Consider the following 25,807-nt stretch of genomic DNA (forward strand, 5'->3'; position numbering starts at 1 on the left):
ATTCTCTTTACAAAATTGCAATACATTTGTGGCATTTTTGAGTTCTCAAACAAGAACTGTTTATATTCTTTCACAAAATCTTCATAAGTATTAGGTTAAATCTGTGTCTCGAATTTTTCAAAGCTCCACTGTGAGGTGGACTTCATTTTGTGTTTCAGAATATGTCTGTCTAATTCAGATGCCACTTATCTTAAGATCACAGGTAGACATTCTGATATTTTCATAAAGTATGCAAACACAGGATGCCTGAGGAAGAAATGCAATAAAAAGGGTATACACACAATCCCATGCAGGTACCTTAATAAACTATGCTAAAAAAATGTCACACACATGCACTTCAAGCTGAACGTCAACTACATCAAATGAAATCAAGAAAGTATCAACAAGCAGAGCAGTACTCAATCAATATATGCTTGCTGACGAATGATCAAAATAATTTTTCAAGTCAGCTGTTCTTAGCTGTGCCTGTTCTACCATTCAACTCAGGATTTCTGTATTATTTAATTCTGACGGACACATTTATAACAACACTGTCAAAGGGTAATTGAGCAAAAACTGCATACAAGACAACCACTTTACATTATCATATAAACAAACATTTTAATAAACATCATTTACAAATTGATGTGCCGTTAAAAGAAAACATTTTTTCATAATTAAATTTACTCAGTAGAAAGTTCTCCAATTTGATGGTCATAATTGTGTTTTCTTATAAAAAGAAATGCATTTTTTATTTTTATTTGTTAAACTAATAAAGTTAATACTCAGAGCTTCACAAAGCTGAATCCTCTAAAAAGTGAAATCCAGAACCTACTAACCACACTATATCACCATCTCCCGCTATTAAATTTCCTTAAATAAAAAGAGGAGAAACAAAACAATGATTCTTGGTGCTGATAAAGGATCCCAGTCAAGTACAACTTAAAAATACAGCTGACCTTCCCGATACACAAACTTGAAATTCGCAGTTTTGGTTATGCACAAGCTGGCCCTGAACAAATAAATGGGAATATTTTGGGAGCTTGCCAAAACATCACAGAATTACACTGACAAAGCATAAGCCAAAAAAATTAAAATAATTTTAAAGTATTGTTTATATCACGTATATTCATACAATACATACATTTTATTGTTATTTAATTTTTGTTAGTGTAAGTGAATACATACTTCATATTAAAAGTTATTTTTGGTAAAAAAAATAAAAAACTCAAATCAATGCCAGATATTTTCTGCCTTCACTGTCTCCCTTAGTTATTCTGCAGATCTGGACATCTCCTTCCAGATGGTTCACACTCCACTCTCTCAGTGGACCCATGTACAGCATGTGGTAGAAATTTAATCATTAATTAAAGAATGAAAATTATCAACTAGGACAACTTTGATAAAAACGCTGAGTTCTAAACTAGATAGGAGAAAATATGTCCATTGCATCCTTTACTTACTCTTACAGCTAATAATTAAGAGAGATCATTCATCACAGCAGTCTGTTACAAAAAGGACAGAATGGTCAGGGCAGAGGTCAGTTTTATAAACAACTGAATTGACATAACAGTGCTGATTAATGCATACATATCACCTGACAATTATTCTGATTAGTTTGTTGGCTTACAAACCCAGATAACTTAGTAAATTATTGTTCTTCTCATATCTGTTAGATTTATCATCACTCTAGAAATATATGTGTATGTGAAAACTGTCCAGTCTTGTTGTTTACAGGACATCTGCTGATCTCTTAATCATCTCCTAGAGCATTTTGTATAGGACATCCTGGTACATTATTGTCTTTGTTGTTCACTTGGCCCCCTGATATGCATGAACAGGTTTCTGACATTTATTAACTCTTTATGCTATTGCTTAAAATGAATGCTATGTTACCCTAAATTTATTCTCTCACAAGCTCTAGTCATCCTTCTTGGCCCTTGCCTTTCTTAATTTCCTTTCTCTTGATTTCTTTTGCTGTCTTGCTTGCCCATCTCTTTTTTATTCATATGACCAAACCCAGATAATACCTTGCACTTATCGCACACCTAAACTGCAATCAACTCATTAAAATCAGACCACGTGCATGCCAGCACAGATTAATAACCGACAGAAAATGTATATAAAAAAAACAACAAAAAAAAAACAAAAACAAAAAGCAGTTTATCAATTAAACCATAAACATATCCTGCTGTTATAAGCCCCACCACAGTTAGGGGGTCCAAGTATTATTAGCAAATCTTCCTTCGCTAACCCACACAAATTTGAACAGGTGACTTGTAATTAATAATAATTAGGTTGAAATAATGCAAAAACGTAAAAATATTTATGACCGGAATAGCCCTACAGCAATCAGAGAAACTTGATATTAATAAATACGTACCAGCTGTGGGTAGTTGATATTTGAGACTGCTCCTGCAGGAAGGTTTAAATTACTCTGAGAAAAACATAAACCTCCTGCCTTGAAAACAAGAAAAAATAAGGAAAATTCAACAAACACATAAGCATCACAATAGAAATGTTTTCCTGAAAATGAATAGCTCTTATTGTTCCAGGTATTTGCACTAAAGCACTTGTGGCTTTATCTCTTATCTTTAGTATCCATACTGATTATTTTAATCCCCTTCACATTCCAGTTCCTCTCTCACTTTAATATTTTTAACATACAGTATTTACTTAAAAGGCTCGTTGAAAATTTTAATATAACATTTTATGCATCATAAAATGGCTGGAACATTGGACTGATTTAAGAAGAAAAAGGTATGAATATTAAAAAGCATGTATTTCATGACCTTATCTACTAAAAAAAATTGCCAGTTAGATCATGTCAAAACTGGAATCAGTCATACTTACATGTATATTTGGCAGGTTACACTCGCAAGACTGTGTGGTGTTTATAAAAGATTCCTGACATCTGACACACCTGTTATAACAGAAACTATAAAACTGATGCTAAACTTTCAAATGCATTCTGTGCAATGTGCTTATAATACAGAACCCTGTACTGAGTCGGTTATTTTACATTATTTAAAGGTAGTTCACCTGTTTTCAGAATCACTGGGGGTTGAGAATGAGGGCCTGGCTCCATCACAGACTTCACATATTGCTTCATCCATCAGTGTTCCATTTACATGTCTTTCCACTGAAATTAGAACAAATGACTAAATAGGCATACAATTCTTCTTCTACCACTTGAAAGCTGAAAATTCCTATAGGTATTAACAGAGGTCATAAAGAAAACATCACTATAATACCGTCTACATGAAATTCTCGACTGTATATAAAAATGGCTTGTAATTTTAAATTACAGACTTATTTCTAAAATGAGAGTAAAAACTGGTATTTAGCCAGCATTAGAAGGATCATATTTGAAGTAAAGGCACAATACAAAAAATAAATAAAAGTAAAAACTTATTAAAACATGCATCAACTATAGGTTGTGGCCAAGAGACAATGGTCACTTTCAGCAAATAGATTCAAGAGGGCAGGAGTCGTCAAACTTAAGGCCCTGTCAGATTACTTGACTTTTCCACCAATTTTCAGATGCACCCTTCATTTACATAGTATTAGCTAGTCTGAGGCAGTTGATGACATGCTCCTGTGAAGTCAGTCACATAATGTAACATGTCCTATGACTCAGTCCAAGTAGTGTACAACTTGATCCAGTACTATCAAACATATTTCATTTTTTCTTTAGTCTTAAGGGCGGGCCTGTGTATAGGAGAGCCGAAAATCAACAAGTGCTCATTTGGTACGAGTACAATGTATAAAATGCTGCAACAAGTAATAAGGAACACAGGAGTGTTGGATCTTACAAACAGAAGAGAAGCTCATCTATATGATGTTTTAGGTTTTATGTACCAGGAAATAAAGGGAAAAAGTACATAAAAAAAAAACAAAAAAACCCCCACAAATATTAAGACAGATATTGCGGTTGAACTCTCAACACCTGTTAACCCCTTCATACAGCATTGGAACCATCAGGCAGCATGCTATTGGATGTCACAAAAAGGATGAGCAAAACTGTGCTGGAATGTTAACCCAGCCACAGGGGATGCACAAACCAGTGTGTTTCTTCATGCCGGTCCCAAGCCCGGATAAATGGGGAGGGCTACGTCAGGAAGGGCATCCAGAATAAAATTTTGGCAAATTAATATGCGGACAACAATGCAAATTTCCATACCGGATTGGTCGAGCCCCGGGTTAACAACGACCGCCACCAGTACTGTTAGCCAACATGGTGCTGGCGGAAATTGGGCTACTGTTGGCCCGAAGAAGAAGAAGGTAGAGGAGAAGAAGAGGTGGGAGACGTGTCCGGAGGCAGGAGGAGAGGAGGAAAGTAAAGAGAGTGGAACTGAGGGTAGGAACTTTGAATGTTGGCAGTATGACTGGTAAGGGGAGAGAGTTAGCAGATATGATGGAGAGAAGGAAGGTTGATATATTGTGCGTGCAAGAGACTAAATGGAAGGGGAGTAAGGCCAGGTGGATTGGAGGTAGATTCAAATTGTTCTATCATGGTGTGGATGGGAGGAGAAATGGGGTAGGAGTTATTCTGAAGGAAAAGTATGTCAAGAGTGTTTTGGAGGTGAAAAGAGTGTCAGGCAGAGTAATGATTATGAAGCTGCAAATTGGAGATGTGATGATGAATTTTGTTAGTGCATATGCACCGCAAGTTGGGTGTGCAATGGGTGAGAAAGAAAATTTTTGGAGTGAGTTGGTTGAAGTAATGAACAGTGTACCCAAGGGATAGAAAGTGGTGATTGGAGCGGATTTCAATGGGCATGTTAGTGAAGGGAACAGTGGAGACGAGGAGGTGATGGGTAGGTATGGTGTCAAGGAGAGGAATGAAGAAGGTCAGAGGATAGTGGATTTTGCCAAAAGGATGGACATGGCTGTGGTGAATACGTATTTTAAGAAGATGGAAGAACATAGGTTAACATACAAGAGTGGAGGAAGATGCACACAGGTAGATTACATCCTATGCAGAAGAGTTGATCTGAAGGAGATCGAAGACTGCAAAGTGGTGGCAGGGGAAAGTGTAGTTAAGCAGCATAGGATGGTGGTCTGTAGGATGACGTTGGAAATCAAGAAGAGGAAGAGAGTGAGGGCAGAGCCAAGGATCAAATGGTGGAAGTTGAAAAAGGAAGACTGTAAGGTTGAGTTTAGGGAGGAGGTGAGACAGGCACTGGGTGGCAGTAAAGAGTTACCAGACAGCTGGGAAACTACAGCAGATGTAGTAAGAGTGGCAACAAGCAGGGTGCTTGGCATGACATCTGGAAAGAGGAAGGAGGAAAAGGAAACCTGGTTCTGGAATGAGGAAATACAGGAAAGTATACAGAGGAAGGGGATGGCAAAGAAGTAGTGGGATAGTCAGAGAGATGTAGAAAGTAGACAAGAGTACAAGGAGATAAGGCACAAGGTGAAGAGAGAGGTGGTGAAGGCTAAAGAAAAGGCGTATGATGAGTTGTATGAGAGGTTGGACACTAAGGAGGGAGAAAAGGACCTGTACCGATTGGCTAAACAGAGGGACCAAGCTGGGAAAGATGTGCAGCAGGTTAGGGTGATAAAGGATAAAGATGGAAACGTACTCACAAGCGAGGAGAGTGTGTTGTGCAGATGGAACGAGTACTTTGAGAGGCTGATGAATGAAGAGAACGAGAGAGAGAAGAGGTTGGATGATGTGGAGATAGTGAATCAGGAACTGCAACAGATTAACAAGGAGGAAGTGAGGACAGCTATGAAGAGGATGAAAAATGGAAAGGTTGTTGGTCTAGATGACATACCTATGGAAGCATGGAGGTGTTTAGGAAAGATGGCAGTGGAGTTTTTAACCAGATTGTTTAATGGAATCTTGGAAAGTGAGAGGATGCCTGAGGAGTGGAGAAGAAGTGTACTGGTGCCAATATTTAAGAATGAGGGGGATGTGCAGGACTGCAGTAACTACAGGAGAATAAAATTGATGAGCCACAGCATGAAGTTATGGGAAAGAGTAGTGGAAGCTAGGTTAAGAAGTGAGGTGATGATTAGTGAGCAGCAGTATGGTTTCATGCCAAGAAAGTGCACCACACATACAATGTTTGCTCTGAGGATGTTGATGGAGAAGTTTAGAGAAGGCCAGAAGGAGTTGCATTGCGTCTTTGTGGACCTGGAGAAAGCATATGATAGGGTGCCACGAGAGGAGCTGTGGTATTGTACGAGGAAGTCGGGAGTGGCAGAGAAGTACATAAGAATTGTACAGGATATGTACGAGGGAAATGTGACAGTGGTGAGGTCTGTGGTAGGAGTGATGGATGCATTCAACGTGGAGGTGGGATTACATCAGGGATCAGCTCTGAGCCCTTTCTTATTTGCAATGGTGATGGACAGGTTGACAGTCGAGATTAGACAGGAGTCCCCGTGGACTATGATGTTTGCTGATGACATTGTGATCTGTAGCGATTGTAGGGAGCAGGTTGAGGAGACTCTGGAGAGGTGGAGATATGCTCTAGAGAGGAAAGGAATGAAGGTCATCAGAAACAAGACCGAATTTACACACATTTACATGTGTGTAAATGAGAGGGCGGTCAGTGGAATGGTGAGGATGAAGGGAGTAGAATTGGCGAAGGTGGATGAGTTTAAATACTTGGGATCAACAGTACAGAGTAATGGGGATTGTGGAAGAGAGCTGAAAAAGAGAGTGCAGGCAGGGTGGAATGGGTGGATAAGAGTGTCAGGAATGATTTGTGACACACAGGTATCAGCAAGAGTGAAAGGGAAAGTCTACAGGACGGTAGTAAGACCAGCTATGTTATATGGATTGGAGACAGTGGCACTGACCAGAAAGTACGAGACAGAGCTGGAAGTAGCAGAGTTAAAGATGTGAAGATTTGCATTGGGTGGGACGAGGATGGATAGGATTAGAAATGAGTACATTAGAGGGTCAGCTCAAGTTGGATGGTTGGGAGACAAAGTCAGAGAGGCGAGATTGCATTGGTTTGGACATGTGCAGAGGAAAGATGCTGGGTATATTGGGAGAAGGATGCTAGGGATAGAGCTGCCAGGGAAGAGGAAAAGAGGAAGGCCTAAGAGAAGGTTTATGGATGTGGTGAGAGAGGACATGGAGGTGATGGGTGTAACAGAACAAGATGCAGAGGACAGAAAGATATAGAAAGATGATCCGCTGTGGCAACCCCTAACAGGAGCAGCCGAAAGAAGAAGACGACGACCACTGTGCTGGAAGGTTAGTACTGTATCGCCAAATGTGACATGCCCAGCAGTTTTCCATTGTTTAAATTAACATGGTCAAGCTATAAGATCAGCACATCTGCGGTCTGCAATTCTGATTAACCCAATAACTAGAAGTCACATGAGGTAACATCAGCTTTAGATTCACGAGTGGACCAAATTAGAATTCCAATTCAGACTACAATCAGCAACTTTTTTTTTTATTGGAAAATTGGAAATGATTTTGTGATGTCAGTTTATTAAGTCTATGTTGAAGTGCTGTGTTATGGTAATCTATTATACAGTATACTTGTAGTGGGGCTACATAGTAATAGTGTTTTTCAATGTTTGCACTGAGTGCGTTTTGTTTCCATCGTCCCATTTGCTGTTTAATGTGTGTGTCAGTGAATGCCATCCCCGTAAATTCAGGGCGGACGGATGATGGAGGGAGACCACAGCCCCAAAATGGAAAGCATCTGTTTATAATGAATCAATTACATCTGGCTCAGTACTATATAAACAATCAGGAGAGAACAGGGAGGAGAGCGGAGAAAGATGGAGATTACATTTTCACGACAACGTACCAACTTTACCTGCTGTTTTCCACATCACGCTTTTATAACCAGTTTGTTTTTCATTCCGCCGGACTTACTTCAAATCAATGATCACTAGAGACCCCGGGGTTGGACTACATCATCCAACACAAGCTGAGGATTCACGGTGAGGTTGCTCCATTTTTTCTGGGAAATACAAACACATTACTTATCTGTTGACCAGTCATCCGCATTTAGGACAGTTGTATACTCGGACTCAAGTTCACTATCATTGGCATTTTCCGTATTCATTCATTGTTATTCGTGTTTTGTGTTTGTTATATGTTACTGGGACAAGGGAGGGTTTGTTATTATATATATGGTGTTGTCACGTTGTTAGTTTGGTGGAGGGATATACATATCTATATCTATACTTATTTTCTATGTGTGACATTTGCATTTTTGTTATTGTTTCGTTTAATATATTGATTCACCTATTTTTACATATCTGCTTTTGTGTGCTTATGTTTAAACCGTCGATTGTGGGGAAAATATTATTTGTTAGAGGTACAGCTTGGTATTTATAGATTAGCCTCAATAATTTATCCAGGCCACAGGTCTTGGAAGTGTAGCTGCTGGCTGGGTAAGGGTTCGCCATTACATTCTTATGAAGATGTTCATTACTAAATAGGGTCTATAAACTGATTTGTCAATTTCTAGGGTAAAACGCAACTGCGCACAATAGTAGGTTCTAACAAGCATACTGTAGGAAAAGTACTTGTGGCATTTAAGACAAGTGTGAACAATGACTGGTAGGAAGGCATGAGAATTATCTTCAGACTACTGTTACACAAAGGTCCCATAAATTAGGTCTGAATGTCTTTAGAATAACTTCAGCACTGGGTTTACAAAAATTTCTAAAATAAACTAAGAAATATACAATGCTTTTTTCTGTTTTAATATTCATCTCACTAAGTACTGTATACACTTGAAAAAATATAGCTCTTCTAAAATGATAGGATGTAAATTAACAGAAAAAGATAATTACTTGCTTGACTTTCAATGCTGGAATATATTTCCCTGAATGACAGGGAGATACTGTTTTTTATTGCTCTGCACACACTTTTGACAATACCAGTCATAGCGGCCTCAGGGGTAAAGAGTCTTTCAGAAAAAATATTAAAATTTTACTTAAGGTCAAACATGCTTCAGGATAGACCATTCTTAAAGAATCACATGCTTTATGCATCTTTTTTGTGAGTCTGGTTAAAAATTATAATTGACTGGGTACGGTAATAGAATAACAAAATTCACCAATGCATCACATCTGCTGCTTGTCTTCTCAGGATGTTCCCTGTTTGTGACTATCTCCTTCCACCTAATAGGCTTGAGGGCTACATTTGGCCTCCTGCCAGTTCCCCTAGATCTAGTCCTTTAAAGCAGTGGTCCCCAACCTTTTTGACAGCAAGGACCACTTTATTAGATGCAAATTTTTCCACGGACCGGTTGGGGGGGTTGGTTGGGGGTGTCAGTTTTATACACAATTTACATAACATTTCTATTATTATTAAAGTTATTAAGCAGTTCGCATACGTTTGCAATCTGAGATTTTTCTTCTTTTTATGCATATAACAAAGACATATGCTTTGCATTTGCCATTCCAACAGATTGCACATCACAAACATTAACACTGCTATCTTTTTTCGTGTCTGCCGTTTCTATAGGAGGGTGACAATGAGTTAAATTCCAATGGATGTTTTTCAAATGTTGACAAGTAATAAGCTAAAGGAATCAATGAAAGCCACAGACAACAAAAACAGCAAAAAAAAAAAAAAAAACAGTACGAGGAAAGTTCGAAGAAAGAGATTTTTTTACAATGTTTCTGTTTGGGGATCGTTGTGCAAACGTGCACAACTGAGCTGTGACCACAGATCTAACTGCTCTGTGGATGATTCGTTCAAGCATTTCAAGGTCACTTCGTTGTAATGAAAGCATCTGTTGAATGTACTTCGTAGTAACGTGATTTCTACAGACTCATGTCATATGGGGAAACTGTCGGGACCATAAAAATACTTTGTTGTTATACTCTCTCACCTCGGTCTCTCTCCTCTCTCTGCGCCGCTGCAAAGCCCCGCCCGCCAAGTGTTCTGAAAAGTCTGACTGAGTCGCCGTTGCCGGCAGTTCTCTCGCGGCCCGGCTGTCAGACGGCTGCGGACCAGTAGTGGGCCGCGGACCAGGGGTTGGGGACCCCTGCTTTAAAGGACATGGCCCAAATGTGCATGCTACAGAGCCTGTGCTAGCCACTAACCATTCTGGTTTAACCTCTTAGTCTTCCTTTCCTTTTGTATTCCACCTAAATAGTTTCTGGACTTTCTGGACTACCACTTCCACTTATAAAGCTTATCACACCCTACGACTACCTTTAACCTGACAATAGCATGTAGATTTCCATCACCACTGGCACGTGGGTTTTCCACCCTCTATGTCCTGTGTCACTTACTTTAAGGAACTGTCTTAAGGAACCCTCACAGAAGAAAATCACAATATTCCTTTATACAGTGCTGTCTGTATAAATACCAAATTGAAAATTTGTTTAATGCAGGATTACAGTATGTCTTCCAAACCTACTAGGTCAACAAATAGGTCTTGATGATGCACTGCATAAGAAATAACAAGAGCCCAATAAAAATTGCAATTATGATTAACTTTGTATGTATGAGCAAAACACGAAACAATAACAGCCTGTGCTCTGTATTAAAAAATTAAAACAAACATAGACTGCTTCACTCTGTGATTACATTTCAATTTAGAGTTTCTTTTATTTTTTTTGCTGAATAACAGGATTTCAGTATTTAGCCCAGTAACAAAGTTTATTGAGTTTTGCATTCAATGAAACCAGAAGCATTAAAGAGAACTTGGCACCAACCATTTACAACAGTAAAATGTAAATAAATATTTCAAAACTCATTTGCATTAATGTGTCCACTCAACCAAGATATATAAGCACTGCAAAGTTTAGGGCAAAATGTGGAAGCTTTAGCAAAAACACATATGGTGGTGGACAAAGCTTGGGGTATGTAAAGCATTGCTCATATAGTTTGCCCAAAAGCCACTTAAGTAATTACTTTCTAAATGAGTTACTTTAGTGGTGTTGAGCAATATAACTTAATTTGCACTACTCTCTTAACACAAGGCCACGTTACATACAGTGATAAAATAAATGTCTCCTAACAAGCATACACTTAATTTCTGACACTGTTTAATAAAATTAATGCAAAGAAACCAGTATTTGCTGAAAAAACACAGCATATGTTTCAGTGAAAGGAAGATAAGTTTCAAATTTTAGGCTAAAAATTTTGTAAATGGCCCATTCAATACTCCAGTGAGAATTTACTTTAGACATGTTAATTTTCTCAGTAAAAATCAGTTTCATACCTAAAATAGTTCCGGGGTTACAATGGCATCTTCCATCAGTATTTAAGCCCTCAGGACACCTGATGCAGTCAAAGCCATCCTGAGTGACACCCTTGAAATAAAATGTTAGAGAGAAAGGATAAAAAACTGATACTTCAATTTCTTGTGTAGCATAAAAGGGAAGTAAATTCATACATCAGACATAGAATATGAAAGTTGAAAATGAAGCATTTAATGAATGCATTTTCAATTATTAAAACCAAAAATCAATCCATCCATCCAAGTAGATAATGAAAGAAAAATCACATTTTCACAATATAGATAATTTCAATATGTTAAATTGTGTTTTTCTAAAGCTTCCTTGCAAGTGATTGAATAAGCAGTACAAAGCTGGAAACACATTAATATTCTATTTAAAAACAAGAAGTACAGAAAATTGTAGCTACATACAAAAAGGGAGGAAGCAGGGACTGGACCAGGCATCCCACTCATGAAAGGAAAAAGTGACATGTCTCTCATAGCCTCTCCTTTTCCAGGTATAGTGATCACTGCAGGTCTCATGCCTGGCTTGAGAGACAGGAGGTCCTTGCATATGGCCTCTCCTACACAAATTTGTTTGTCCAAGGTAGCACGTTCACGTAGTGCCTCCTGTTCTCTCTCAGAATCTGCTGTGTGGTGCAAGTGAATGCCTGGTGGTATAACTGGGTGGGTAAACTGGGCTCATCAGCAGTGGTAGGAAGCAAGTCTAGGAGGAGGACAACTCTGACTTCCAAACTGGGTAGATGAAGCTCATTAGACTTGTCAGGAATTAAGTCTAAGGAGTAAACCATACACAAATCCAGTGTGGAGCCCTAAGGCAAGTGGGTGGTGCATCATATCACCATTCAGCAGCTCCTACAGACAAGATCATGCCAAAATGTACTGCTTTGCACTCCTTTCGGCTACATCTGTGAGGCCAAGAGTGGGTTCTTGATGTGTGGCAAGTCAGGATCTACATACTCATTGCCCAGGTCTGAACCCCATAAAGGTCACTCCTGTGCTGCTGGCAAGGCAGCAAAATCAACATGTGAGACAGCAATTATGTGTGATAAATCTAACCTGATTGGCATAAGGCTGTCATTCTCAACCTTTTTATAATTTTCCACTTACTGTCGACTAGAAACTCAAGCATTTTGACAGTTTAGTAGTTTAGGACTGTGTATACTGTATATTATGAAAATAAAAAAAGGGGGAACGAGGAAAAGAAAGGAGTACAACTCAAGTCAATCTCAAGTAACAATATGCATTTAAATTAATGTTTCAATTACGTTGAATATTAAATTCAACATTCAAAAATTTTTAATAAAACCTTATATTGGAACTTTAATAAATGGTTGAACTAGAAACTAACATTTTTAAGCAACTTGCTTATTAACACATCGTAATTTTTCAGAAGCCAAAAAAGATCTTCACTGCATTTTCGACTACCAAACAGTAAAAAATCAAGTAGACAAGAAAAAGTAAACATTAACATAACATACACTTTTCTGACCCAACAAAGATTCTTGACTACCAAACAATACTAATGAAACAAAAATGCCAAATGGACAAAAAAATCAAAATATATCATAAATGTTATGATATAAAAAATATATCATAAAGCCAACAGAGATCCTATAAGATTTTCAACTAGCTAAAATACACAAAATGCCAAATAGGCAAATAAAAACAACATATCACAAATATTTAAGAGCCAGCGATGATTTTCATTAGATTTTCACTAACAAACAATACAAAAAATTCCAAGTGGGCAAAAAAAGTAAACGCATTAACACATCATAAATTTTCAAAAGCCAACAAATAACTTTGCTAGATTTTTGATTAGCTACCAATAAGAAAAACGCCGAGTTGACAAGAGAACAGCAGTAGCACTTGAACCTGTTTTTTAATGTGAGCCTTGTGTTTGATGATTAGAAAACTTTTTTTTTTTTTTAATATCAGGATTCAATTTTGTAAGGGAGTCTGTTTCTGCTTTTCAAATGCTGCAGAACTCTACTAAAACTGCACTTAACTAGGTAGGATGTTGAAGCCAGTAACAAAACTTTTTGCTTTCTCCCAAAGTAAAGTGTAGTTATGCTCTGTTTCTTTCAGTATCAAAAAATTGTGCTGAGCATTTTTGAATGCTGCTTGGGTTTTCAAGCTGCTCTGTAGATATACTAATTGTTCCTGTAGCTCAACGTCTGATTTGTGGGCATGGAAGTCAAAAGAATCCAAAATCCACTCTGAAACATTCATGTTCAACAGGTCGCTGAAACTCAGAAGAGACGATCTTGAAGTGCACTGGATTTGATGAAGTTAACTGCCTTAATGACAACTGATAGGGACTTGTAAAGATGTCCACCAAGGTTCTTGGCTGCTAAGTGCTGCTGATGCATGACACAGTGAATTGTGAAGATCGAAGGTACTTGCTTTGAGAGGTGCGCCATAAACTCTATAAATTTTGCGACCATTGGAGCATCACCATCCGTTGCATTTTAATGAGCATATGGTCCCTTATTTATTTTAGAGGCTCTGTCATTAAAAATACTTGTAATTGTAGGTCTACTAATAAATTTTTGGTGATTTTTTTAAAATACAGGTAAAATTCCTTTACAACGAAGTATTTTTATGGTCCCGACAGTTTCCCCATATGACACGAGTTTATAGAAATCGCATTACTACGAAATACATTCACCAGATACTTTCATTACAACGAAATGCCCAAAAGACCTTGAAATGCCTGAATGAATCATCCACAGAGCAGTTAGTTCTGTGGTCGTAGCTCACCAAACAGAAACATTGTCAATTTTTTTTCTTTCTTCGAACTTTCCTAGTACAGTTTTTTTTTTGTGGTTTTCAGTGATACCTTTTGCTTATTGCTCGTAAACATTTGAAAAAAATCCATTGGAATTTAACTCATTGTCACCCTCCTATAGAAACGGCAGACACGAAAAAGTGATAACAGTTCATATTAGAAAAAAAAAACTTTAAATGTTTTGATACTTGATTCTGACAAAAAGAAAAAAGACGTTGCCGGTGAATGTGTCAATGACACTGTCAACTTTCTTGAAAGACTGAGCAAAAAAAGAAGAAAAATCTCAGGTTGCAAACATATGCGAACTGCTACATTCGAAGACATTGAAAAAGCAGTTTTTATGTGGTTCAGTAAAACTCATTCAAGAAACATTCCTGTTAATACGGCACTAATTTATGAAAATGTGAGGTTTCTAAACTCTTTTGGGACCTCCCCCAACTGGACAACACGCCGAAGAGCGTCACGAAGTGCGATCATTGCGTCTGTGGAAGACTGTTTATCCATTGCGGGGGCAACAGCAGGCTCATAGCTCTGCTGCGTCTTGCCACCGAAGCAAACAGAAAAGATCTCAATGGGTGATGCAAGGAACATTGTAAATGCAGGGAACATTATTACTTGGCCACTAACCTAGCCACATCCCTGCCTGACAGCTGTGTCTGTGTATAACAGAGTGGTAGATCATGCTACAATATTCAAGCTGAATAAAGATGGTTTTGCTGAAGTACAGAGATTCAACCTCGTGTTTTGGGGTGCAAGAAAGGGACTTATAGCGCGACCACAATCTTTTAGGATCTGCTCCTGTGGCGCTTCACTGCAGTGATGTGAGCTTGCTATTGCCCTGCCCTGGCAACAAACAAACAATCTTCCACAGATGCGGCAATTGCGCTTCGGATGCACTTCAGCGTGACGTTCCCGTTGGGTGGGGGATCCCAAAAGACTTCAGAAACCTCACAATATGAAGAACAAGAAAAGGATGATTCGGGTTCTGATTGATAACTGTGCTGCCCACAACATGCTTCCACATTTAGATAATGTTCGCGTTTAATTCCTCCCACCCATTTGCACGGCAGTGCTTCAGCCATTGGAATTGGGCATCATTTGCACCCTAAAAGTGTATTATCGCAAGGAAATGCTGAGAAAAATTCTCGTCAGCATAACTTGTAGACAGGAGGAGATTAAAATTAACGTGAAAGAAGCTACTAAAATGATTGCAAACGCCTGGACACAAGTTAAAGTAAGCACTATAGTGACAAATACAGAATCTCATTACTACGAAATTTTCATTACAACGAAATATTTTTTATGTCCCTGGCAATTTGTTGTAACGGAATTTTACCTGTATTCCAAAGGTTTGTCCTTAAAATTTTTATGCATTAATTCAAAGTGACTTTTGAGCTCTATTGGCTTCATGCTCTCAGTGGAAATATTTTTTTTTTCTACAAATTAAGCACATTGGCAGTTTTTTTGTTGTGTGGGGCCTTGATAAAACTGAAGGATAGATACTCATTGGAGTACTAGCAACACTTTTTCTTTACTATAGCCATGCCTACACTGAAATATTAGTAAAAATAAATAACAATGGAATACACAAAAAAGACAGTACTTTTTCTTTATTTGTACACTTTCCAAGCATAGTCCTGTTCAGCCTTTTTATCTTATACTAAAATTCATACAAATTCATGTTCACACAAATTCATTCATACAAATGAATAAATCTGCTGCAGACAAATGAGCTGTAATATAAAGAATATTAAAAAAGTCACAATACACTTAAAATTATATCTTAATTCATGTAGAATGCCCCCCCAGGGTTTTCTGAGGTATATGTGAGCAAGATACAGAGAATTTCCCAGTATTTTTTTTTAATTAGTTGACCATTTCAATAAAAAGATATTAAGATGGTTGGGACTGTGAATTCATGAATGCAACATTGTGGAAATTTGATTAAGTCACATAAAGAAAATACTCACTTCTATTATAGACAAACACCTCTCAAAACATTCAACTATACTCATACAACACTCATGACACAACTAATTTTGGTGAAATAAGAGAATAAGCAGATTTAAACAACTTCTCAGTTGTCAGTGGTGTACAGATAACACTAAAGTATCAAAGGACAAACCTTACAGGTCAAAGGCAGCAAAGTTTCTTGATAAAGACTCTTTATTTTTGATCACTACAATCACCAACCATTTGAAAGGAGACTGATACTTGACTGACAAAGAACTAAAGGAGGGAAGGGATGGAATAATATATCATCACCGGGGTCCATATCGATTCCAGATCAATACTCATTGGCTTTTCATTGCCAAATGAGTGTTTAAGTAAGTGCGTTTCAAAATTTAATTTGGATCACTTACTAGCATCCAAAAATATCTGAGCCTCCCAGAAGTTCCTATGCCCTTCCCCCAAACTTCATACAGCCCCTGTTCAGAATGACTGGAGTAAGGCATGGGCACTCCAACAGTGGAAGAGATCTTTGCACCTCAATGATCAGCTACCGCTTGACTACATCCGGGCAGCCACCACGGAAAATAAGGTGCTGATTTGCCACAGTCTGCATGATTTAACTGTTTCTTGGAGCCGAAAAATAATTTGAAAAGCAAACAGCCATTTACACCAAGCAAACCACAGAGAACAAAGAAATCTTCAGTCATGCGACTAGCAACTTGGAATGTCAGGACCATGTGCAGTGGCCTCTCAGATGACCAACAGAACAGCAGCAGGAAAACAGCAGTCATCAACTCTGAGTTGAGGATGCTGGACATTGATACAGCAGTACTTCGACAGACCAGGCATGCTACAGACAGCATGATGCTATGGGAGAAAGCTTGTACCTTATTTTTCCAGGGTAAACCCTCTGAGGAATACAGTGTTGGCCTGGCAGTCAAGAACAGTCGTCTAACCAGGACCAGCAAGCCCGCGATTCTCAAAAGAATCGCAAATCCAAGAATGGCAATCACTTTCTGTTCCCTCCGATACTTGGAGGGATGAAATATCATGGAGGGTGGGTGCGTCCTGGGAAAGTTCATTTAATTAAATAAACATAATTGTACTAAAGCGGTTTCTTTTTGGAGCTTTGACTCATCTGGTTCTGGTGTTTCAGAAGCGCGTTGTAGGCGCCTTCGTTTATTGTTTTTATCCATGCAGTCTCTTTTTTGTTTTTCTATGGCTGTGTCGTCAGCAAGAAGTCGTTTGCTGAAGGCGGCGGATTCACGTGCTGAAGTGACCATGGTGGTGGATCCGGGCATTGAATGCTACATCACTAAACGAACGTAGTATATGCGGTGGTGTGGGCGGTTGCGTTCGGGCGGCTGTACAAACTGGCGTACACGCTGTACCCGAGGTTTAGTTCACAGGTCGTAGCCATGGTGAAGTTTTCATTTAATTAAATAAACATATTTGTACTAAAGCGGTTTCTTTGTGTGGGTGCCTTCGTTCATTGTTTTTATATATACGGGCTCGTTTACAGGTCGTAGCCATACGGGTTTGTGTTTGTATTACTAATCGTTGAGCTCCTTCCATTTGGAGCCGTGACTCCTTTGCCTGTGCTGTGTCAGAAGCGCGTTGTGGGCGCGTTCGTTCATTGAGTTTATTCATACGGGCTCGTTTTGTATTTCCGTTAGTTGAGCTCTTTCATTGTGGAGCCGTGACGTCTTTGCTTCTGGTGTGTCTGAAGTGCGTCGTAGGAGCCTCCATGTATTGTTTTTATCTATGCGGTCTCGTCTTTGTTGTTCTGTGGCTGTGTCGTTAGGTAGAAGTTGTTTACTGTTAGGAAGCATACTCCAACTTACACACACTGACTGCTGGCACAGTGGATTAGAGCAGGTGTAGTTTACAGGTTGTGGTGTTTGGGCGCCATGCACTGACTCTGGGAACTACGGGCTCAGTTTTGTATTACAAATCGTTGAGCTCTTTCCATTTGGAGCCGTGACTCCTTCGCCTCTGCTGACACCGACTGCTGGCACAGTGGATTAGAGCAGGTTTAGTTCACAGGTTGTATTGTTTGGGCGCCACCTACTGACGCTGGGAAGCCGCTGGGTTTGATTCTAAGGTGGAGTACGCATGCGATGCATCCGCCGCCCATGCATAAATTAAACTGTCGTTTAGTAATATAGATAATCCCTCCCACCGATGACTCAGAATGCATAATTTCTCTATATAATAATAATAAAATAATAATAATAATAATTCATTACATTTATATAGTGCTTTTCTCAGTACTCAAAGCGCTATCCACACAGGGAGGAACCGGGAAGCGAACCCACAATCTTCCACAGTCTCCTTACTGCAAAGCAGCAGCACTACCACTGCGCCACCTGTGAGGACATTATATATATATATATATATATCTCAACATCATCCAAGAAAGTAAATATCCTCATCATCCAACAAAGTAAATATCCTGAGTGTTTATGTTCCAACATTGTGCTTGTTTCAAGAAACAAATTGACCAGTTTTATGAGGATCTTGACACTGGTATCAGCAAGATACCACAATCTGTGTACATCAGTCTGATGAGCGATTTCAATGCTAAAGTCAGATTAGACCATAGCACATGGTCAGTTTGCCTAGGACACTTCGCTGTGGGCAAGATGAATGAAAATGCCCAGAGATCGTTGGAGCTTTGCTTCTACCATTGGCTGGGCATTACCAACACAATCTTTACGACAAAGCCTTGTCGTGAAAATTCATTAAGACATCCAATGTCTGGATACTGACATCGGCTTGACATGATCTTCACCATAAGAGCCACATTCAGTAATGTTTTTGGGAAAGGCCTGGATTTTTCAAAAGAGATGGTCTTCATCCTAATTGGAGGTGATCTTATGTATTAACCCAAAATATGGCAGCACAACTGCCTGGCTGACTAATGATTAGAGCACCATCCAGGCCGCAGTCATGTGATCTTAAATCACAGGCTGTTGTTTACCCCACCTGTTACTATCCTGAAGCTATTACCTATAATCCCTGTTGCATCCAGTAAATTTAGTCTTGATACAAACCTTAAATTACTTGATAACCAAAAAATAAGGTGTATAATTGCCAGACCCTCCACCAGGGGCATCTGTAATAGAAATTTACTTCAAATTAAAACAAAAAATATATCACCAATTCAGAAAGAAGCATGCAGTTTTAAATGCTGCTTATTGAACATTCACTCGCTTGGCAGTAAAGCTGTTTTGGTAAATAATATTACATCAAGTACAAAATCTGATCTGTGTCTTCTCACTGAAACCTAGCTTAGTAAATGTGACACTGTTCCCCTAGCTGAGGCGTCACCAGATGGATACTTGTTCCTTCATAAGTCTATAGATTCTGGTTGAGGAGGCGGCCTTGGAATAATTGGAATAATTCATTGTAACAAAATGCAAACCACTTCTAAAAATTTAGGCAACTTTACATCCTTTGAGGCATTCATTTTAAATATTAAAACAGATTCCAACACAATTATAGTGCTAGTCTACAGACCACCAGGGCCATATTCATTGTTCATGACTGAATTTAGCAACCTTTTATCTGATTTGGCTATAAATTATGATCACATAGTATTGATGGGGGATTTAAATGTACATATTGATGTGGAAACTGACAATTTTAGCAAATGTTTTACTTATTTGTTAAATTCAGTAAGATTTTGTCAGATTGTGAAAGGTTCAACTCATAATGATAACCACACATTAGATTTAATTATAACTTACAAAGTTGAAATTCAAAATTTAAATATTACTCCATTAAATGAAGGTATTTCCGATCACTACTTAATTACATTTGATTTAGTCCTGCCCTTGCCAACGCAATCACAGATTAAAACAAAGACAGTGCGACATCTAGGTTGTAATTCTACTTTGAGTAAGTCGAGTGTGATTGTGAAAAACTATTTAGATCAGTTAACATCAAATGTAAACATGGAAAACAATTTAGATCAGCTGACATCTCATTATAATGTGACCTTGAGAGATGCTCTGGACGCAGTGGCTCCCCTTAAAATAAAAGTGACAAGCACATTGAAACTCTCCCTGGATTAATGAAAACACTTGAGCTCTTAAATTAGAGCGTCGAAAACTGGAGCGCAGATGGAGAGCAACAAAGCTACATGTGTTTCACAACTGCATGGACAGAGAGTGTTAAAAAATATAAAAAAGCTCTCTTTAAAGCTCGCTCAGAATACTATTCTACAATAATAGATAGCAATAGTAAAAATCCTTGGGTACTATTTAGAACAGTGGCTGAATTAACAAATGGGAATTCAGATCTACAGTGCAAAATACCAACAGATATTAGCAGTGCAGACTTTATGAACTTCTTCAATGAGAAAATTAAAAATATAAGATCCCAGATCTCAGCATCACAGTACAAACCGCATACTAGCTTAGCCAGACCATGTATCACATTGCATTCCGCACATTAGTAATTTTAACCCTGTAACTGAGCAGGAAGTCTTAACTTTAATTTTTCAAATGAAACGCACTACTCATTCCCTAGATCCAGTGCCAACAAAACTAGTAAAAAGTGCAATGGATGTTCTTGCAATGCCTATTCTAAACATTATCAATAGTATATTATTGCATGGCACAGTACCTGATGCACTAAAAGTGTCAGGCATTAAACCATTACTTAAAAAGTCAGACCTAGACCCACACATACAGTGGTGTGAAAAACTATTTGCCCCCTTCCTGATTTCTTATTCTTTTGCATGTTTGTCACACAAAATGTTTCTGATCATCAAACATATTTAACCATTAGTCAAATATAAACACAAAATGCAGTTTTTAAATGATGGTTTTTATTATTTAGGGAGAAAAAAAATCCAAACCTACATGGCCCTGTGTGAAAAAGTAATTGCCCCCTTGTTAAAAAATAACCTAACTGTGGTGTATCACACCTGAGTTCAATTTCCGTAGCCACCCCCAGGCCTGATTACTGCCACACCTGTTTCAATCAAGAAATCACTTAAATAGGAGCTGCCTGACACAGAGAAGTAGACCAAAAGCACCTCAAAAGCTAGACATCATGCCAAGATCCAAAGAAATTCAGGAACAAATGAGAACAGAAGTAATTGAGATCTATCAGTCTGGTAAAGGTTATGAAGCCATTTCTAAAGCTTTGGGACTCCAGCAAACCACAGTGAGAGCCATTATCCACAAATGGCAAAAACATGGAACAGTGGTGAACCTTCCCAGGAGTGGCCGGCCGACCAAAATTACCCCAAGAGCGCAGAGATGACTCATCCGAGAGGTCACAAAAGACCCCAGGACAACGTCTAAAGAACTGCAGGCCTCACTTGCCTCAATTAAGGTCAGTGTTCACGACTCCACCATAAGAAAGAGACTGGGCAAAAACGGCCTGCATGGCAGATTTCCAAGACGCAAACCACTGTTAAGCAAAAAGAACATTAGGGCTCGTCTCAATTTTGCTAAGAAACATCTCAATGATTGCCAAGACTTTTGGGAAAATACCTTGTGGACTGATGAGTCAAAAGTTGAACTTTTTGGAAGGTAAATGTCCCGTTACATCTGGCGTAAAAGGAACACAGCATTTCAGAAAAAGAACATCATACCAACAGTAAAATATGGTGGTGGTAGTGTGATGGTCTGGGGTTGTTTTGCTGCTTCAGGACCTGGAAGGCTTGCTGTGATAGATGGAACCATGAATTCTACTGTCTACCAAAAAATCCTGAAGGAGAATGTCCGGCCATCTGTTCGTCAACTCAAGCTGAAGCGATCTTGGGTGCTGCAACAGGACAATGACCCAAAACACACCAGCAAATCCACCTCTGAATGGCTGAAGAAAAACAAAATGAAGACTTTGGAATGGCCTAGTCAAAGTCCTGACCTGAATCCAATTGAGATGCTATGGCATGACCTTAAAAAGGCGGTTCATGCTAGAAAACCCTCAAATAAAGCTGAATTACAACAATTTTGCAAAGATGAGTGGGCCAAAATTCCTCCAGAGCACTGTAAAAGACTCATTGCAAGTTATCGCAAACGCTTGATTGCAGTTATTGCTGCTAAGGGTGGCCCAACCAGTTATTAGGTTCAGGGGGCAATTACTTTTTCACACAGGGCCATGTAGGTTTGGATTTTTTTTTCTCCCTAAATAATAAAAACCACCATTTACAAACTGCATTTTGTGTTTACTTGTGTTATATTTGACTAATGGTTAAATGTGTTTGATGATCAGAAACATTTTGTGTGACAAACGTGCAAAAGAATAAGAAATCAGGAAGGGGGCAAATAGTTTTTCACACCACTGTACTTAATAATTATAGACCTATTTCAAATTTACCCTCTCTCTAAAATGCTAGAAAAAGTAGTCGCCAATCAGCTTCAGTCACACCTTACGCGTCACAATTTGAGAAATTCCAGTCTGGTTTCCGCACTGCTCATAGTACAGAAATGGCACTAAGGCGGGTTGTAAATGACATTCTGATATCCTTTGATGAAGGAAACTCCACTGTAATTATGTTGTTAGACTTAAGCGCAGCATTTGACACCATTGACCATTCTATTTTACTGCACATGCTAGAAAATGATGTTGGGCTTACAGGCACTGTGCTCGCTTGGTTTAGTTCTTATTTATAAAATCGATTCCAATATGTACAGAAATGTGCTGACGGTACTCAATCATTATACATAGATCTGAAATATGGTGTCTCACAGGGCTTAGTACCGGGACCTTTACTGTTTTCACTTTACATGCTTCCACTGGGATCTCTCATTAGGAAACAATGTTAATTTTCACTCGTATGCAGATGACACCCAGTTATACCTTTTATTTAGATCAAATTAAGATTCTCCATTGTTGTCTTTAATTAGTTGTGTTAGTGAATTAAAGGAGTGGATGGATGAGAACTACCTAACTTTAAACACCAGTAAAACAGAGATGTTAATTGTTGGTGGGAATGACGCGGATCACAACAATATTTTGTCATCAATTAACTCAGTTGGAATCACCATTAATTTTACTGAATCAGCCCGCAATCTAGGAGTTATCTTTGACTCTAGCATGTCATTTAAAGCACACATTAAAGTTGTCCAAATCATATTTCTTCCATCTTAAAAATATTGGGAAATTAAGGCACTTTCTAAATAAACAGGATTCTGAGAAATTAATTCATGCATTTATTTCTAGTAGGATTTGACTACTGCAATGCAGTGTTCACTGGATGTTCAAACTGTTCTTTATACAGCATTCAGTTAATCCAAAATGCTGCTGCAAGAATTATTACAAGAAAAAGAAAATACGAGCACATAACTCCAGTTCTTAAATCCTTACACTGGCTCCCAGTTAAGTTTAGGGCTGATTTCAAAATCCTCCTTTTAACATATAAAGAATTAAATGGCCGAGGTCCGGCTTACTTATCTGAACTTATCATGACTTACAAATCAGAGCGCACATTAAGATCCCAAGATGCCGGTCTGCTTATGATTCTAAGAATTAATAAAATAACAGTGGGAGGTTGAGCTTTTAGTTACAGGGCCCCTAAACTGTGGAATGGTCTGCCTGCTACTATAAGAGATACCTCTTCAGTCTCAGCTTTTAAATCCAGGCTGAAGACTCACTACTTCAGTTTAGCATATCCTGACTAGAGCTGCTGATTAACTGTACAGACTGCATTTCTGTTGTTAGTCATTAGCACTAAAACATAAGTAATATGATAGTTATAATTTGTTACTAACCCTCACCTATTCTGTTTCTCTTCTTGGTACACAAATGTGGCACTTGGTGCCACAGCCCACCTGCCAAGTTGTTTTGCCTGCCTAAGGTAAAGTCATCCCTGATGGAGGATCGCAGGAATTGTGGGGTAGAGGGGTCCTTTCATTGGATTGGCTGGTCCAGTGCAGTTTCAGCTGTGGAATGGCCAAATGGGGGAGGTAGCTTGATGGCTGAGGTCTCCAGGACTCTACACAAATCCAAATCATATTGTGATATCATCTACTGTTAAATTCTGCTCCGTACTTGTAAAATTTTTATTTTAATACTGTATTGAGGATTTGTTTTGTTCTGTGTATTGTATTGACCCCCTTCTTTTTGACACCCACTGCACACCCAACCTACCTGGAAATGGGTCTCTTTTTCAGCTGCTTTTCCCAAGGTTTCTTACATTTTTTCACTTCAAGGGTTTTTTTTGGGAGTTTTTCCTTGTCTTCTTAGAGACTCAAGGCTGTGGGGCTATCAAGAGGCAGGGTCTGTAAACACTAGAATTACCAATGCCTACGAAAAAACTCGTAAATCCGTCCCACCTTAAATGCCTTCGCACATCTCTATCAGCGTATTTTGTCTTGTAAATATGTCGATAAGCAGCAAGCAGCCTGCTATCACATCCCCCCACCGCTGCACAAAGTTTTCTCAGCTCAAGTCTGCTTACCTGCGTGTTAGTTGCTTAGAGTTGTATAGAGTAAATACTATATCGTTATTTGAAACACATGCATTTCATGTGTGTTCAGTGTCTACAACAATCTATTTAAACACATTGTTAAAACAAAAACGTTTTTCGTGTTTTAGTAATAATTGACAAGATGTAGACATGAAGCGTATAATGTGTAAAGCCTGAGGTCCAAATATCAAATAAACACTTTCACAATAGGTACAAGTATAACAAAACAAATGTGTTTTTATTCAAGAACATAACTGCAAAAAAAGAACCCGTGATAGGGTGCAACATTGACACGTCTTTAATACGACCACTTTGGTAGCGCAACGATAAGATCTGCTGACTGGTAATCAAAAGGTCGCAAGTTCGATCCCGGATGATTCAATTTTGAGAAGTGAGTTGCTCTTATTTTATTTTAGAATAAAAACATAAATTTGATTTGAGTCTGTAACAGCCGATGTAAATTTATGGTACTTGAAAGGTTAGCTTTGTTTTTTTTTAATTCAGTTTTATTCTCAGTCACGTTCACACTCCCCCCATGGAACACTGCTGCACTGCACTGCACATAAAGACGCGCTATAACAGAAGTGAACTCAGATGATGAGGAGGGTTCTGCATCGGAGAAAGAATGCACGTTGAACTTTTGCCGTCGCTGTAATTAGTATATGTACACGGGAAGCTCCTGCAATCTACTTGTGACTTTACACTGTAGGATGATAAATAAATAAAGGTAAATAAGTAAATAATGTGGCTTTTTTATACAAAGTACAACGACAGTAGCTTCCACCTACAGCTATAGACTCTTCAGTATGCGAGCAACTCTCCATGCTAGTGTTTAGATATGGACGGTGTATGTGCCCAAAAAAGAAGTCTGACTGCATTCTCATGCCATTGCTTGCAACATGAAGTGTCAGCGTGCACTTTCAGTGGCATTACACATGTATTTTTTGAGCAAGACCATGTCGATCAAACACAGGAAGCTCTGCAGTCTACTTGTGACTTTACGCTGTAGGAAGTAAGTAAATAAATCAAGGTAAATAACATTCAATCTGGCTTTTATATACGAAGTAAAGCGACGGCAAAAATGCGACATGCATTCTTTCTCCGATGTAGAACTCTCGTCATCCTCTGCATTCTACTCTGCTATATCTCTCAATCTCTCATGTATCGTGATTGTGACTGAGAGAATAAAAGTGAGAAAAAAAAACGCTAACTTTTACAAGTTATACAAATTTACAGCGGCTGTTACAGACACAAATTAAATGTATGTTTCCATTGTATAATGTTAACAATAAGAGCAGCTCACTACTCAAAACGGCAAACATACAGGGCAATCAGGATTACATATATACACACACATACATATATATACACACACATACATATATATATACACACATACATATATATATATATATATACACATACATACATATATATATATATATACACATACATATATAC

General features: G+C 38.5%; 1 protein-coding gene across 3 annotated transcripts in view; it reads right to left on the reverse strand.

Moving 5' to 3' along the window:
• Nucleotides 1-25,807, reverse strand: part of tmem67 (transmembrane protein 67) — a 152,038-nt gene that overhangs the window by 102,760 nt on the left and 23,471 nt on the right. For 2 of the 3 annotated variants that reach the window (XM_051935495.1, XM_051935496.1), the window contains exons 3-6: nt 11,151-11,241; nt 3,022-3,121; nt 2,833-2,902; nt 2,363-2,440 (exon numbers count right to left, since the gene is read on the reverse strand). In XM_051935495.1, coding sequence (XP_051791455.1) covers nt 2,363-2,440; nt 2,833-2,902; nt 3,022-3,121; nt 11,151-11,241 — 339 coding nt within the window. Of the gene's footprint in view, nt 1-2,362; nt 2,441-2,832; nt 2,918-3,021; nt 3,122-11,150; nt 11,242-25,807 lie in introns of all 3 variants that reach the window. The other variant, XM_051935494.1, reaches the window with a different exon arrangement.

Source organism: Erpetoichthys calabaricus, chromosome 13 (genome assembly GCF_900747795.2).
Source record: "Erpetoichthys calabaricus chromosome 13, fErpCal1.3, whole genome shotgun sequence".
Classification (NCBI taxonomy): domain Eukaryota; kingdom Metazoa; phylum Chordata; class Cladistia; order Polypteriformes; family Polypteridae; genus Erpetoichthys; species Erpetoichthys calabaricus.